Consider the following 12,119-nt stretch of genomic DNA (forward strand, 5'->3'; position numbering starts at 1 on the left):
CCCCTCTCAGCCTCATCTTCGCTAGGCTAAATCCTCCCCGCTCCCTCAGCCTCTCCCAGGCGAGATGCCCGCTGGGATGTTCCAGGGAAGCTTTCCGGGCTCCTCGCCCGCCTTCCCGCCCGGGGCCGCCCCGCTCCCCTCAGGGAGGCGGAGCCGCCTCCCGCCCTTTTCCCTCGGCGCCCTCAGCTCCCGCCCCGTGCGCGCGCAGCGGGCGGGCGGGGACGGCGCATGCGCGGTGCGGCGCGCGCCCGCCCGCCCGGCCCGGCTGGTGCGTGCGAGGGAGAAGATGGCGGCGGCGGGGGCGGCGGCGTGAGGGGCCGGGACCGCCGAGCTCCCCGGGGACGCGGGGCGCCATGGCCCTGCACGGCGCGCAGGTACCGTCCGGGACCGCGGGCACCCTTGCGGCACCGCGCTCGGACCCCGCCGGGCTCCCGGCGGCGGGCGGGCCCCGGGATGGGGGGGGAGCGTGGTGGCCGGGAGTAGGCCCAGGGTGATTGTGCACGTTCATTGAATGTGCTGAGGGCGGTGGGGCGGCCTCGGTGCCCGCGGGGACGGCGGATCCGGCGCTCCCGGGGCGGAATTCCCATCCCGGAGGGGTCCGGAGGGCGGGGGGTCGGCCCCTCGCCGGTGTCGGTGTCTCCACGCCGGGGCCCGGGGCGGGGGGTGTCGGTGCTGAGCCCCCGCCCGAGGGTGGCTCGGACAGAGCCCATCGCTCCCGCTGGTCTTTTTTAATTTTTTTGGAGGTGAGGGGGGGGTGGGGAGAGGCAGAAACGATTCTATAACGAGAAGGGAATAAGGAGATTTGTAAACTAATCCTCCCCCTTCCCCCCCGCCCAAACACTCGATAAACCCCGGCGCATCGGGGTGCAAAGGGCTGAGTGTTGCAAGATCGCCGTGCACGGGGATGCGTGTGCGGATTCCCTGGATCCCACTGGCTGAACCAGCCCGGAGATTCGTGCACCGAGTGGAAAAAAAAAAAAAAAAAACCAAAAAAAAAAAACTGCAGTCGTGGTGGTTTTTCGCTGGAAGTTTACAGCTCGGTTCCTGGGCTAATCCACTGTGTGCTTAGAGCGAATGATTGAATGGGTTCGCTTCGCTGTTTCTTTCCCTTAAGGTTTTTCTCGCAAAAAGCTTGAAAGCAGGAACGTCAGGAAAAGCGTGTGGAGCTCTGGAGTGTTTTATTTGCAAGACTTAGGTCAACTTTGTTGTTTAGCAAATAATAAAGTTTAGAAGAGTGTGGCGTTAAACGTAATTTTGTTATGGATCCGTGTCTTCTGTCATAGAAAGCACGTTTCATAAAATGTAAGTCATTTCGAACAGGGTGATGCTTTATCATAAGTTCTGGGGGTTTTGGGCTTTTTTTCTCAATGAAGTTAAGTTACACATCAGGTGAAGTCGTGCACTGGTGGCACTGGTATTTCCATTTTAAAAAGTTCGTAATTGGTGAAAATTATACCGACCTTTCTTGTCCAGCTTGGTTTATTTATGTTTGAGAGAAAAACATGAGTGCTTTTGTTAATGTGGGTGTTCCTAAGGCAGCTGCAGTGTCTGGAGTTTGTTTCAAATTTATGACTAATTTTAAAATTTTGGGTCGTTCTAGTTGTATTTCAAAGTGAAGGAAACTCACTTCCTTTTGGACCTTTTTTTACTGTCCCAGTGAATGATTTCTGTAATGCAGATACATCAGAAGGATTCAGTGTCCAATGCAAGAGCTGTTTCACTCCCTGCTTTCTCCCCCCTCAGCCGTGCATGTGGTCACTTTGAGGAGTTTGGTGTTTAAAATGCAGCTTATTTCATGAGTTGGAGGAATTAAGGATTTGTGTTCGTCTGTACCTAATTATGTTGGTGTACTTTAAAACAAAAAAAGGTTAGGCTGATGATTTAGTTTATGGTGAAGTGCTCCATTGCTGAAATTAAAACTGGCCTGTAAATTCATCTTTAATAGCAACTTGAGCACAGATTATTTTAAATCATCCCCCTCTGTAGCTAAAGGTGGATTTTAGGTTTCGTGAGGTTGCTGCTGAAATTGTGATATATTATTTGTTTAAGATAGTTTGCATATAATGTGGAACATACATATTTTGGAAACACATTTGTAAGATATTGTTTAGCTAATGCTTTGTTCATGTTACTAAACACAACCTGGTTTTGGTTTTTTTTTTCAAATTTAACCAGTTTATTGAGATGCTGTCTGGGATTTATGTGAGTACATCTTCCAGAACAGTGCTGTGATGCTGAATTAAGGTAACAATGTTTTGGAGCCTTTGGGATGAAAAGCCTGAAGATAAGTTCAGGGATGCAGTTGCACATGTGTAAGGTGTTTCCTTTTTGTTTTAGGATGGTAGTGTTACAGATCAGTAGGAAAAATAAGAAAGTTTTGATAAAAGTTGCCTGTTCTGAGTGCAAGATAAATTGGATTATTGAGTCATTATGTTCATGTCATGTTGCAGAAATAGAAGAAGAACACATTTTGTCTACATCTCTAATTTGGGTGTACCATCATTGAGGCATTTTTTGTCACATGGGGAAAAAACATCTTCAAGAAAATCCTGCTGCTCCTCCAGCTAAAATGCAGAGTCAGATTTCTGCCAATGGATGGATTCATGGAATAGTGGGCAGAAATATTTCATCAGTCACTTTGCACATTGTGACAAATGACTCCTGAAAGCCCATCATATCGAATATTTCCATTGATTTTGGGTGGCCAGCTCAGCAAGCACAGAAGTGTTTGGTAGCACAGTTCAGCTGCTGCTGGTGTTTGTACCTCTATTTCATAATCATCTCATGAGAGGTTTAAGTGTTGTGTGGGTCTGCTGGGTGTGTGCTGACTGCATTCACAATCTGTCCTTTTTTAAGGTGAGCTACAAGTAAACCTGCTGTACTGCTCCATGACACTGAAGATGTTGAGCTGATCTAGTTAAAACCACTTGTCATCAAGGGTATCTAAAAATCTCTTAAAAAAAAAAAAAGACAGCTTAAAAACTATTTCCCTGTTTGAAAAGACTAAAACTTTGTAGGAACTGTATAAACAGTTGTTTTAGCCACTTGTTCTATTGTTTTTCATAGAAAGAATTAATACAGATGCATCATTTGTAAATCCTGTGAAAACAAGTTAAGCAGAAGAAAGGATACCCTAGCAGAATGAATCATTTATGCTTGTTTTGTTCTTCCACCATTACTGTGGTGTCAAATGAACTCGGTGCCATTTTAAATGTACCACGTTGGCCCCAAACCCAGCTCAAGTGAAAACCAGGCGGGTTTGAGCTGAGAAAAAAAGCTGAACAGGCTCCTAAGCTGCTCATCCTCACCCAGCTTGTGTCTGGCCTGGCAACCAGAAGAACTGGAACTCGGAGCACGGCATGCAACCTGACTCCCTGAAACACTGCACTGCAAACTGCCTCTTTTATGGCCGGCTTGGAGGGCTGCTCCCTGCCAGGGTGTAGTTTGGTGTTTCCTTAAGCCAGGACTCTTTCTAGAAGACAAAAAAAACAAAAAAAAGGGCAGCAGCCTGCAGGCATTTGTGCTCTGCTGCCTTTGCAGTGTCTTGCCTGATGTTTGTGGTGATTAGGAAATCGATGTCTCGAAAATAATGTCCAAAAAATGGTTGTTATGCAGCTGGATGAGTTTCTTGTGCACATATGTGTGATGTTGGAGTGTCCTCATGGGCAGAAAGAAACGTTTGGGGATGGAGCAGTTGGATTCTGTCACGTTTGTGAAATCCACTGAAGATGTGGGGGACACCCTGAACAGCAAATAAAAGGTGGCCGTGGGAAAGAGCTGCTGGGGAGTGGAATTGGAGGGAGGTGTGTGAGTGCCCCATCTTGCTGCTGCTGCTGCTCAGTTGCTGTCCTATGTTTTAAAGGGCTGAAGAAGCTGGATTTGTCTCTCCCCACTTCTTTTTCATTGCTCAGAAAGGTCTGGGCTCATCTTTTGCCCCTGGAGTGAGCAGTTATTCCAGGCTTCTGTGATCTTGGGAATTCAGGCTGCAGCTGAAGCTGGGAGTTTCGGTAGCCAGAAGGGATCATTTGCCTTTCTAAAATGTGAATGGTGAATCCACACTCAGTAAAGTGGGTGAATGTGGGTTGGTTGACTTAAAAAAAGGAAGTCTGGGAAAACTGACATAGAACTTAAATTTGGAACTATATGGCAGCATGCAAATAGGCTAAAACCCACAGGTTTTGTGAATCACTGCTATTTATTCTGTGCATTCTAGACTATAGCACTGATCTGGAGACTTCTTAGAATGGATCCAGCCATTTACCTATTAATAAATCCAGTTTCTGTAGGCAGTTGCTCAGACATACTGGTCTTTCCATTCATGTAGCTGTTAAAATACTTGTAAATTTACGTGGGGTTTTGTTTGTAGGTAAACTGAGCAGTCTCATTTCTGTTTAGTGATCGACACACAACATGCTGTGTCGTACAAAACTGCCAAATCTCTTATAATAGAGGTTGCTGGCCTTGGGCCATTGGATTATAGTCATTTGTCACTCTAATGCCATTTCAGCAATGTGGATGTTCATTTCCAAAGAATTAAACATGCTGGAACTGCGGTTTTTCTTCTTGATGGGAGTGTTTTATGTGTGATCATTAAACATACAACTGGGGATTAGGGAACAAAGGGTTATGCTTCATGGTGAAAAAGTGTGTGTGTGTACATGTGTGGGTGTTTGTGTATTCAGACATTCCGTAATAGAATAGTCTGGTATTTTAAAACTGGGGTTCTGAACCCTATTTTTGTTTTATGAAATTGTAACATAGGTATTTAAGACTGTTTTAAGTATTTCCAATAATGGGGCTGTGTTGGTTATTTTTAAAACACTTTAAAGGATTCTGTTATAATGTTAATATATTCATTAATGCTTTAATAGAGTAAAACTTTGAAGTACATTAGTCTTTTCATTTTGTGTTTGACTCTCTAATGCCTAATTTATTTCCAGATATTCATGATATTTTAAATATGTGTAAGAACTTTTCCTCCTTGTTTGACAACATAGGATTTATTGATCTTCAGTGTGTGCTACAAGGTCTGTTTTTCTTCACCTGTAGTTAGGCAGGAGGAAGATTAAATCACAGTAGTCCTAACAAAGTGTTTGTGCAAGGCTTCTTTGAATCATACACCTTGTGAAAAAAACATCTGTTTTTCAAATCAAGAAAGGCTGGTTGAGATTCTGTGGTAGCCACCAATGTCAGTGCCCTAGGAAAGAAATGCACAGGAGCACTTTGGGGAATTTGCTGCTTGTAGTATTGTATGTGAATTCATGTCATGGATGGAAGCTTTAAAAGAAGCACTGTGTGTTATTTGCGTTGGAATTATAGTAGGAAAGAAAGGGATATAGATGAGCTGCCATCGAGGGTAATGTTAACACAAACTGGAAAACCACTTAAGGGATCTGAAGTTATTTTACTTTGTTAAAAAAAGTAAATACCCCAAGTGAGGCTCAGCTTTGAGGTGGAGGAGAAAAATGCACGATCTGTAAGAAGTTGTAAAGAAGAGCATGTCTCTAAAGGTTGTGTGAAAAGATGCATTTAAAAAACGTGCAGGAAAGTAGCTTTTCTTCTTACAAATTCTGTGTATGAAAGACTCCTTACTTTGTTTGAACCCCACTGAGCAAACCATCAGAAATAGCTGAGTTATTCTCCCGGTGCACTGGGCATGTTTTTTCATACAACGTTTAGAGCCTGCTGTAGTGATTCACAGATTTCCTGCCTCATTTTTCCCCGTGAATGTTGCAGGCTGGCAATGGATTTGCCACTGTAACTCAAAATACAGAAGTCGTGTATCATTCATAGAAAGAAGTGAAGGCTTCTGATGTGAAAATGTTTTGCCTTGTTGGAGTGGGATGTCTTTGTAGGTACTATAGCAAGCTGTTAAAATAGGTAAGATACTGCTAACCCCTTGAATTCTTGGTGCAAGCGTTAGGCTGGATGGAGAGGGAAGTGGAAAAAGTTCAGTTAATTGCTTAATGGTAGAGGCAGACAATTAGATTAGTTGTATTCAAATAATGGTTTTGGACCATGTTACTTAGGGAGGGTGTTTAATTCAAAATGAGGCTTGTACATAGTGTGGGACGGCCTTGTCATTTTAGATGTGAGTAGATAGGGTAAAAAGGAGAGGGAAGTCAAGCAGAAAGGAAAAGAGTCATTGTCAGCACAGGTAACAGCTGAATTGCAGAAAGAACCAAGTTCTTTTGAGTTCCACTGTACTTAGTCTATCCATTAAATCTTATGGGTTCTAATAATAGCTGGCTGACCAAAGAAAGTAAGAAATAGCACTCTGATGTCCTTACAGCATGGAAACCCTCAGTCTGTTCTCCTGCTGCCTTTGGGATACAAAACCAAAACCACAACTGTTTGAAATTGTCTGTGGAGCGCTGTGTTTAATTGATACAAAGTTGGAAAAAAGTCGAGGACATCTTATTGAGGCAATTTCCACTTACTTAGGCAGTACTTACTTTCTTCTCACTTAAGAGCTGTGACCATAGACCCTTGCCCTTAAGAAGAAGTTTAGGTTTCCACATTTCATCACACATAGTGAAACTCCCTAACAGAACTTGAAACAACAACAATGAAAAAAGAGTTATGCAGTTAGTGTGCTTTCAGAGCAGGCAAGAATGAGATACGTGAAATTGTCATCCTGACATTGCCAGCAACAGAAAGTGCAGCAGAGTCAGAAGTGTGAAAGAGGAGCAGTCAGCTTTCAGAGCAGAAGAAATAAAGCTGTTGAATTTGTTCCTGTCAACTGGTTCATGGTCTCAGTCTCTTGAACTTCATGGTCCAGACAGTGCTGAATTGTGGTGGTCATTCCTGTTGCTGTGAGTGCAGGTGGCAGATGCTGCCGTGGTGTTCCAGGTGTTGCCAGAGCTGAGTTTCCTGATTTGGAGAGGGTAAAAGCAATGGAGGTGTATTACACTTGGCACTAATGATTGTCACATTAAGGCTGGTATGATTTCCTGATTTGATGTAATCACATCCTTGAAATAGAGATTTCCCCAAGTTCTCATCGGTGTTGAGCCTGCAGTGGTGTGGGTGGGCAGCTGTGCACATTTTTCCCCTTGGCTCTGTGCTGCTGGCACCTGGTGGGTGCCAGGGGCTCAGAGGGGTCCCTCCTGCCCAGCAGCTGTGCTCCAGTGGGGCTCAGCTGTGCAGCCTGTGTGTTTTCATGGTAGTGTGACTTCAAATTTGGTGTGAATTTCTCATGGATTTTTATAGTTAGGAAAGAGAGAAGCAAAGACCAAAGGTGGTTTTTATCTATTTGGTATGCAAACCAATTTTAAGCATGTGTGCTCTAAATTTATTATTTTGTGACAGCTTGAAATAAAAAAATGCTTATAAATGGTGAACAACTGCTTATTGGCAGGTCTGAGTGTCCAGCACATCCAGTGTGTTTACTGAGTAGCCAGCAATATTTGATAATGGCAGACATCACTAATGTGAAACTTAAATCAGTTTGTATTTGCTAGTTCAGTTTGTGTTTTCTGCCTTATTTGCAAAACAGCAACTTTGAACAATTGTGTAATTCATTGCTTTACCGACTGTCATTATGATTTGCAAGATCTCTTAATTAGATTTGGGACCAAAGGAGGCAGTGAACAAACCCATGAGAAGCATGTTCTTCTAAGCTGGTGTGGTTTGGAAGTGGAAAGTCTCACAGGTTCAGAGTGTGCAGAAGTGTCAGGATTGAGGGTGTGGTTTCATCATCATTGCTCAACCTTGCTTACACTGGGCCAGATGACAATTTGACAGTACTTCTGTGGGGTCTCCCAAGCCATGGATGGATGAGGGAGAGGAGAGCAGGAGATGCTGGAGCTGCAGATGAGCTGGTGGAGCTGTGGGTGGGAGCAGGGACACTGCAGACAGAGCTGCTCCTGCCTCTGTCCCTGCACGGAGGCAGCTGAAGGCCAGAGCAGAGCTGCTGTGCTCCTGCTGGTGTCGATATTCCCTCCTGAGCTGCCTGGATGAGCAGGCCAAGGAAGTGGTGACACAACTCCTGCCTGCATGGAGGGTACACGGGGAGCTGTGAGCGTGCTCTGCTCTCTGAGCGCTGGGGGCTTTATCAGTTTGTCAGTATATTCTGGTTTAATCACTTTTTTACCTTCAAAAAGCAATAGAATTTCAATATCTTTGAGACTGTAAATGTGTTGGGAAATATCTGGAGTGTTGTTTTGTGCATTCTGTTCATTCAGATGTGCAAAAGAATTCTGAATGCTGACAGAAGATGTTGTACAAGGAAAGCCATAAAGGAGCAGCATTATCAGTGGTAATCTTTTGAAATGAGCTGCTTAACTTTGACCGTTTTAAGACTTTTTTTTTCTTGCAGTACACAGACTGCCTTACTCATACCCAATTTTTAATGCTGTCACTTAAAAATATGAGTGTTTGGTATACTTACTGTTTGGGGCTTGGTGGCAGCAGTGTATTAATCTGTGCATTTGTTTTAACAGCTATGTTGCATCTACATAAAATTGTTTTGCAGATACTTAAGCTCTAAAACTGTCTCGGGAGGCGGTGGCATATGTGTGGTGTCCCAATTTTCTTTTTAACTTGCAAACCTCTTCAAAATACAAAGTTGCTGTCACAGGCTTTGCCAGATCCTTGCAGGTTTCCACCTGCCACGTGTTGGGCTGATAGAGGAGGTGGATGGCTGAGAATGTTGTGGGAATCAGAACATGGGATGATGTCCTCATGGCACATCCCACATCCATGTGTGTCATCTGGTGGAGTCCTGGAAGAGGCTGGAGTTCCTTCAGGAGAAAACACAACAAGAACCTGTGCAGAATTAGAACTCAAACTCAGCTGATACAGAACTTAAAATATTGGAGCCTTTGTTCTGTAGTGGTAGTTGTGTTTCATTTCTGTGATCCCCATGAGTCATTTACCAACCATTGTGTTTTTCACATATTCTCTGGTTTATTTTTGTCTGTTTCTTTATGAGATAACCCATTTTTGGCAGGTCACAACTCGCAGAGGGGAAAGTCTCGTTCTTCCTTGTTCCTGGCCACTTGTGTATTCTGCTTGACACTGGTTCCTCAGTTCCTTAACACTCCTTCCACCAGTGCAAAAAATAAATAAAAAATCATCTGGATAATTCTTTCTCAGTTTGACTGTAATCACCTTGCTGATCATTCAGCCTGTGGAGAAGAGATGAGATTGTCAATCCGGCAAAATGTTCTAAGCATTCAGCTCTTCAAAAATTTAGGGTTGTGGTGTGAAGTTAGGCCATCAAAAGAGGCATATGAGTTCTGGGCAGGTGGGCTTAGCTGCTTTCCAAAAGTGTTAATCTGTGTTCCTTGTCAGGATGGAGTCCAGATAGCTAATTTTTGCCTCACCTAATCTTAGCCATCCTAAATCCTGCCCTGAGTAATTGCTTATGAAAAGCATTGTGTGGGTGACTCGTTCAAGAGATTCCTCACAACAGCAGAAGGATTACGTGACTCCAGAATCTTGGGTGATAGTTCAGGTTTTGGAAGGGAGAGTGGTCTGGCAAGCACAAAACTCATTCTCAATTTCTTTTTTTCTCCTTTGCTGTCCTTACCAATAACTTCAGATCCTCTGTCAGCTCTTCATCTAACTCTTGTTCCTCATCTTTGGCCTCATCAAGCCAGTTGGATATTTTTGAACTACTTACAGTGTGCCCATATTTAATCAGTTTCATTTCTTAGAAGTCACATTCTTGCACTTTGAGAGCTCTTTAATAGCCTCATCCAAGTCTAGATCTGTTGGTTTTACTTCTTTAAACCACGGATTTTAAGGATAAAAGCAGCCTGTGAGGTAAACTCAGACATAGTAGGAAGAGAAGAAAGGCTTTGCAGTGGCAGGGCAGCGCCGTGCCAAGCAGCGCTGCAGTTTCTGAGCTGGAAGCCATTCCAGGAAAGCCGGGCTTTGTTCCGGCAGCCCAGAGCATCCTGCCTGGCCGGGGGAGGAATGTGCTGGATCCTGCAGGCTCTGGGCATGGCAGGGAAGATGCATGGGCTGCTTTTCCACCTTGAGGAACTGAGAGGAGCTTGTGGAAAACAATCCTTCAGGATCTTAGCTTACAAAAGAAAGATTTTGTAAACCACAGAAGAAAAGGTGGCTTTATGGAGCGTGCCTGGAATTTGGGTGGACAGCTGTGAGGTGTTCCAAGGCACTTTACTATTTAATGAAGCCCGAGCAGTGTTCTCCAGATGCAGGATTTTATCACTGTGTTCTTAGAACTTTATCCCACTGAAGGTATCTGGCACTGAGGGTTGCAGCTCTAATGATTTTAGTTTGGCAGAGAAAAAAAAAAAAAAGGGCCAGCACTAAGGGTTTTCTGCTGGGAAGTATTAGATAAAATTACTAAGGGATTGTTTTGCCTGCTCCACCTGTAATAAAGGAGTAGTTAAACTGGCTGTGTTCTTGAGGAACTTCATGTTCCAGCTTCTCTCTCCTCAGAGCTTATCATGCAGTGGTAAATCAGAATAATGCAAGTCTTAATTATTTTTGTTCTTCATTATAGGGAGAGTTTCCAATTTGCACATAGACTCAATAGCTAGTTCAGTGTGAGAGGAGCCTGCAGAGCTTGGAGTAAATGTGTTTGCTGAGTTATGAGCAGCCAGCCTGGAGCTGGTGTTTCCAAACTTTTAGAGGTGTGAAGAGATAGAACCTTGGCCAGAGGTTTTTTACCAACCACTTGAATTCAGAACCGAGGAAGGACCAATCTCCCCGTTTGGGAAGTATTTCTTTTTCATTTGATATTTGTGAGGACTGCAGGCTTGGAGATTGTGATGGGAAAGTATTTTTGTGTGGCTTGCATTTAGTTTTAACATAGCAAGAAAACAGATAGGAAAATGTTACTACTTCTCTTTATCACAGGCAGATGTTCTGTGGGTTTGTAGTGGTGGTGGAAAGGTGTCAGAAATTCCTTCTTTTGCTCTCCAAAGAGCCAAGAGTTGATGTAATCACCTCTCACAATTCAGTTACTTCCCTCTCAGCTCTTGCCTGGAATGCACTTTGCAGGTATTCCTGCTGTAGTCCCCACATGCCTGTTCTTCATGTGTGTTCCTGCCTTGGGTGCTAGGGGATGCAGGGAACGTGTTTTCTCATCAAGAACACTCGATGGTGTGCCACAGGATGCAAATGAAAAGCTGTATATAAAATGTGGGTGCAGTTCCCCTGTCAGGGGCCATTGCTCTGTGGTCTTGTACGAGTGCCACAGTTGCACTGCTCTCCTTATACTGTCATTATTTGCAAAATAAGATCACGTCTGTTCTGGTGGGCTTTTTCTTTGTTGTTTTGTGGAACAGAAATCTACCAGCTGGGGCAAATCTGAAATGTGAAGCAGCAGAGGTTTTCTGCTAGTGCTGTCCTGGACATGGGAAGATAAGGAGCCTTTGTGGAACAGCTCACTGAGAAATGCAGTGGTGTCTGTGTGACATGGGTTGGTTTTTATTCTTGCACTCCCTTTTTCTCTCCCCTGCTCACTATACTGACCATTTTATAGACAACTTCCTTGGGCTGGATGCACTTTGTGGCAGCTGCTGTTTGAAACAGAGGAGTGCCAACAGGCACCTCATTATTTGAAATAGAATGAGGAGCATACATAAACAGAACTTGTTTGGGTGTAAGAAATTGGCTGGTCGTTTGGCAGGATTTTCTATGGTTATTGTTCAATTTGTTGCTTTGATTTGAAGTACGTTAATTGATAAAAAAAGTACAACCTGCTCTGCTTTTGTGAGTATTTGAGTTACAATATTCAGGATAAACTGATGAGATCCACATTGTGCTGCCTTAATTACATCAGGCTGTAAGGGGTCATTTGGTCATGAAACCTGTCTTTCCAGTAATGTGACAGTCACAACTGTGCTTCCCTGCTAGCCAGAGATCTGCCTTTTCCTCTGACCAGAAAATGACTTTTTGGGGATAATTCTTTTTTTTTTATTATTTTTTTATGAAGGAATAAAACCTATTAGATTATTTAATGTGAAACGTGTAGAAAATCTGTAACTTTCTTCAGTATAAGAATTCTATAATAGCATCCCAAAAAAACCCTGAATTGGGGAGAAAAAAAAAAAGAAAGGTTTTGTCATGCACTGTATTTTTGAGCCTTTGATAGCTTAAATGGTGGGCAGGCAGAGTTGCACTGACTCATGGGCTTA

At 43.7% G+C, this 12,119-nt stretch overlaps 1 protein-coding gene across 1 annotated transcript in view; it reads left to right on the forward strand.

Moving 5' to 3' along the window:
* The first annotated feature begins 230 nt into the window (after window positions 1-230).
* USP10 (ubiquitin specific peptidase 10) overlaps window positions 231-12,119 on the forward strand; it is a 46,522-nt gene continuing 34,633 nt past the window's right edge. Inside the window, exon 1 of the mRNA XM_041400666.1 lies at window positions 231-374. Within this exon, the coding sequence (XP_041256600.1) occupies window positions 354-374 (21 nt within the window). The 5' untranslated portion in view covers window positions 231-353. The remainder of the gene's footprint in view (window positions 375-12,119) is intronic.

The sequence above is a fragment of the Onychostruthus taczanowskii genome, unplaced genomic scaffold (genome assembly GCF_017590055.1).
Source record: "Onychostruthus taczanowskii isolate IOZ18803 unplaced genomic scaffold, ASM1759005v1 scaffold18, whole genome shotgun sequence".
NCBI classification, from domain to species: Eukaryota; Metazoa; Chordata; class Aves; order Passeriformes; family Passeridae; genus Onychostruthus; species Onychostruthus taczanowskii.